The sequence below is a fragment of the Camarhynchus parvulus genome, unplaced genomic scaffold, assembly GCF_901933205.1.
Source record: "Camarhynchus parvulus unplaced genomic scaffold, STF_HiC, whole genome shotgun sequence".
Classification (NCBI taxonomy): Eukaryota; Metazoa; Chordata; class Aves; order Passeriformes; family Thraupidae; genus Camarhynchus; species Camarhynchus parvulus.
In genome coordinates this window covers 4588-7665 of record NW_022148586.1, presented here as the reverse complement: position 1 = coordinate 7665, position 3078 = coordinate 4588, and the positions used below count along the sequence as shown (strand labels likewise).

The 3078-nt window shown below is 54.4% G+C and overlaps 1 protein-coding gene across 1 annotated transcript; it reads right to left on the bottom strand.

The window, feature by feature from the left end:
- Nucleotides 1-631: 631 nt before the first annotated feature.
- LOC115916947 (olfactory receptor 14A16-like) lies at nt 632-1579 on the bottom strand. The gene has a single exon (XM_030970682.1). It carries the CDS (start codon nt 1562-1564, stop codon nt 632-634), a length of 933 nt encoding a protein of 310 aa, XP_030826542.1. The 5' UTR covers nt 1565-1579.
- Between the last annotated feature and the right edge of the window lie 1499 nt (nt 1580-3078).

The following is a 3078-nucleotide window of genomic DNA, read 5'->3' as shown; positions in this document are numbered from 1 at the left end:
GATCTGCTGGAGGGTAGGAGGGGTCTGAACAGGGCACTGGACAGGCTGGATCCAGGGCCCAAATCCAACAAGGTGAGGTTTAATAAGTCCCAGTGCTGGGTCCTGCACTTTGGCCACAACAAGCCCTGCAGCACTACAGGCTGGGGACAGAGTGGCTGGAGAGCAGCCAGGCAGAAAGGGACCTGCAGGGACTGATGGACAGCAGGCTGGACATGAGCCAGCAGTGTGCCCAGGTGGCCAAGAAGGCCAATGGCTCCTGGCCTGGATTAGGAGTGGTGTGGCCAGTAGGACCAGAGCTGCTGTGCCAGCACTGATCTGCCCCCAGCTCTGCACACAGACATTGCTGCTGCAGCTCCAGAGAAGGCAACAAAAAGGCATCTCTGCAGGAAACTCTGCTGGAAGATCCTTCAGTTCCTTCAAAGCCACTGAGAGTGCAGCCCCTCATTGACACAGTCTGTGGTAACAGGGAAGGTTGAGAGAAACAAAATGAGAAATGGTACAAACAATGACATTTATTTGTAGTCAAAATTTTAAAAAGTAAAAAAAAGGGGAAAAAACCACACAACCAAACCAACAAGAAGTATCAAAAATCACTTTTATTACAAGTGATCAGCAGAAATTGCCCAGCAGTTTAATGTTTCTGAAAGCATCCAGTCATCAGTCTCCACACTGCAGCCTTGAGCTCCTGGTTCCTCAGGCTGTAGATGAGGGGGTTCAGGGCTGGAGGCACCACCGAGTACAGAACTGACAGGGCCAGATCCAGGGATGGGGAGGACATGGAGGGGGGCTTCAGGTAGGCAAACAATGCAGTGCTGATAAACAGGGAGAGCACAGCCAGGTGAGGGAGGCAGGTGGAAAAGGCTTTGTGCCGTCCCTGCTCAGAGGGGATCCTCAGCACAGCCCTGAAGATCTGCACATAGGAGAAAACAATGAACACAAAACAGCCAAATGCCAAACACACACTAACAGCAATAAGTCCAAATTCCCTGAGATAGGATTTGGAGCAGGAGAGCTTGAGAATCTGAGGGATTTCACAGAAGAACTGGCCCAGGGCATTGCCATGGCACAGGGGCAGGGAAAATGTATTGGCTGTGTGCATGAGAGCATTGAGAAAGGCACTGGCCCAGGCAGCTGCTGCCATGTGGGCACAAGCTCTGCTGCCCAGGAGGGTCCCGTAGTGCAGGGGTTTGCAGATGGACACGTAGCGGTCGTAGCACATGATGGTCAGCAGATAAAACTCTGCTACAATAAAGAACAGAAAGCATAAGAGCTGTGCAGCACATCCAGTGTAGGAGATGTTCCTGGTGTCCCAGAGGGAATTGTGCATGGCTTTGGGGACAGTGGTGCAGATGGAGCCCAGGTCGCTGAGGGCCAGGTTGAGCAGGAAGAAGAACATGGGCGTGTGCAGGTGGTGGCCGCAGGCTACGGCGCTGATGATGAGGCCGTTGCCCAGGAGGGCAGCCAGGGAGATGCCCAGCAAGAGGCAGAAGTGCAGGAGCTGCAGCTGCCGCGTGTCTGCCAATGCCAGCAGGAGGAAGTGCCTGATGCAGCTGCTGTTGGACATTTGCTGTGCCTTGGCATGGGGATCTGTAAGAAAAGTAATCATGGAATAGTTGGGTTTGGAGAGGACTTTAAATATCCCAGCACAGCCTGGGGGCACTTTCCCCCCACTGCCTGCCCAGGGCTCTGCTGCCTGGAGCTGTCCCTGCCAGCAGCTGCTTCCCTGTGCCCAGGGCTGGGCCCTGCCAGTGCTGCCAGAGCCCAGCCCAGCCCTGGGGGCTCAGCTCTGCCCTGCAGACCCCTCCCAGCTCAGGCACTGCCCAGGGGCAGCTCTGGCTCTGCAGGCTCTGATGGCAACGTCAGAGCAACCCTGAGGAGGCTGGAAAAGCAACACTGATGCTGCCTGTGAGGGGCCCTGTGCTGATTTCTGTCACTGCCTGGTTTATTCAGATCTGAGATAACATTTTTTTATTTTTCTCTGCCTGAACTGAGAGATTAATATCTATGTGCAATTTCCCATCCAGGCAACCCAGAGCAGTAGATTAATAAAGCAGGATTTTCCCTTTTATGCAGCCTCTGCCTTGCTGCGCTCCCTGTATAATCTACTTGGAAATGTTCTGCAGTTAAATGCCGTGCTGGGAGCAGTCCTGAACAATGCAGCACCCTCACCACACAAGGAGAACACTTCCAAGCCTGACCAGCTGTCTCCTCCCACCCAGACCTTGTCCCCCAGTGCTGGGAGCAGCTGCCAGGGCTGGCTGAGAGCTGTCCCTGGCAGGCAGCAGAGTCCCTGCCCCAGCACAGCGCCCTGGGCTGCAGGACCCTGCTCTGCAGGACAGCCCTGGGCACCCCTGGCTGCTCTGCACAAGAGACAATCAGAGAATGTACTCACAGGCTCTGCAGGCATTGGGATGTTCCAGCTTTAGGAGATGGCTCCAGGAGCTACAGCTGCATTGTCCTGCAGCCAGAGGTTCCTGTGCCAAGGGCTGGCAGTGATTCTGCCCCAGGCACTTCTCAGCACCTTCCCAGCCCTGACTGATTGAAGCTCTCTGTGCCTCTGTGCTGTGCCCGGGCTGGCTGCAGGCAGTGCCCCAGCCCTGCTGGGCTGGCAGAAGAGCTGCTCATCAAGAGAAATGTGCTTTTGAAGCTCTTCTTGGTTACCAGGAGCTGCCTCTGTGCCAGGAGCCCAGCCCAGCTCAGCAGCACAGACACAGCACAAGGACTTTAATGAGCCTCTGGGGCTTTGTGCTCAGGCCCTGAACATCAGTCCCTGAGAAGGAGCTGAAGAAACCTCTCCAGAACTCCAAGGCAGAATCCAACTCCAAACTTTCTTGGACTTTTAACTTTGACTCTGTTGCCATGAGTCCATCCCCACTCTGCAGTTCTCACGGCCGATTCGGTGGTGAGCAGTTCCTGAAAGGGACCTTCCCACTGGGGAGTTAGAGGCTGATCTCTCCATTACTTAATCATCACCCAATCCCCACGATTAATATTATGGATTCTGAAATCCAGGGTGGTAGTTTGAGGAATTGCCCCTTTATGTCTTAGCCCTTCTAAGGTTTGTGCTATAGGCATCAC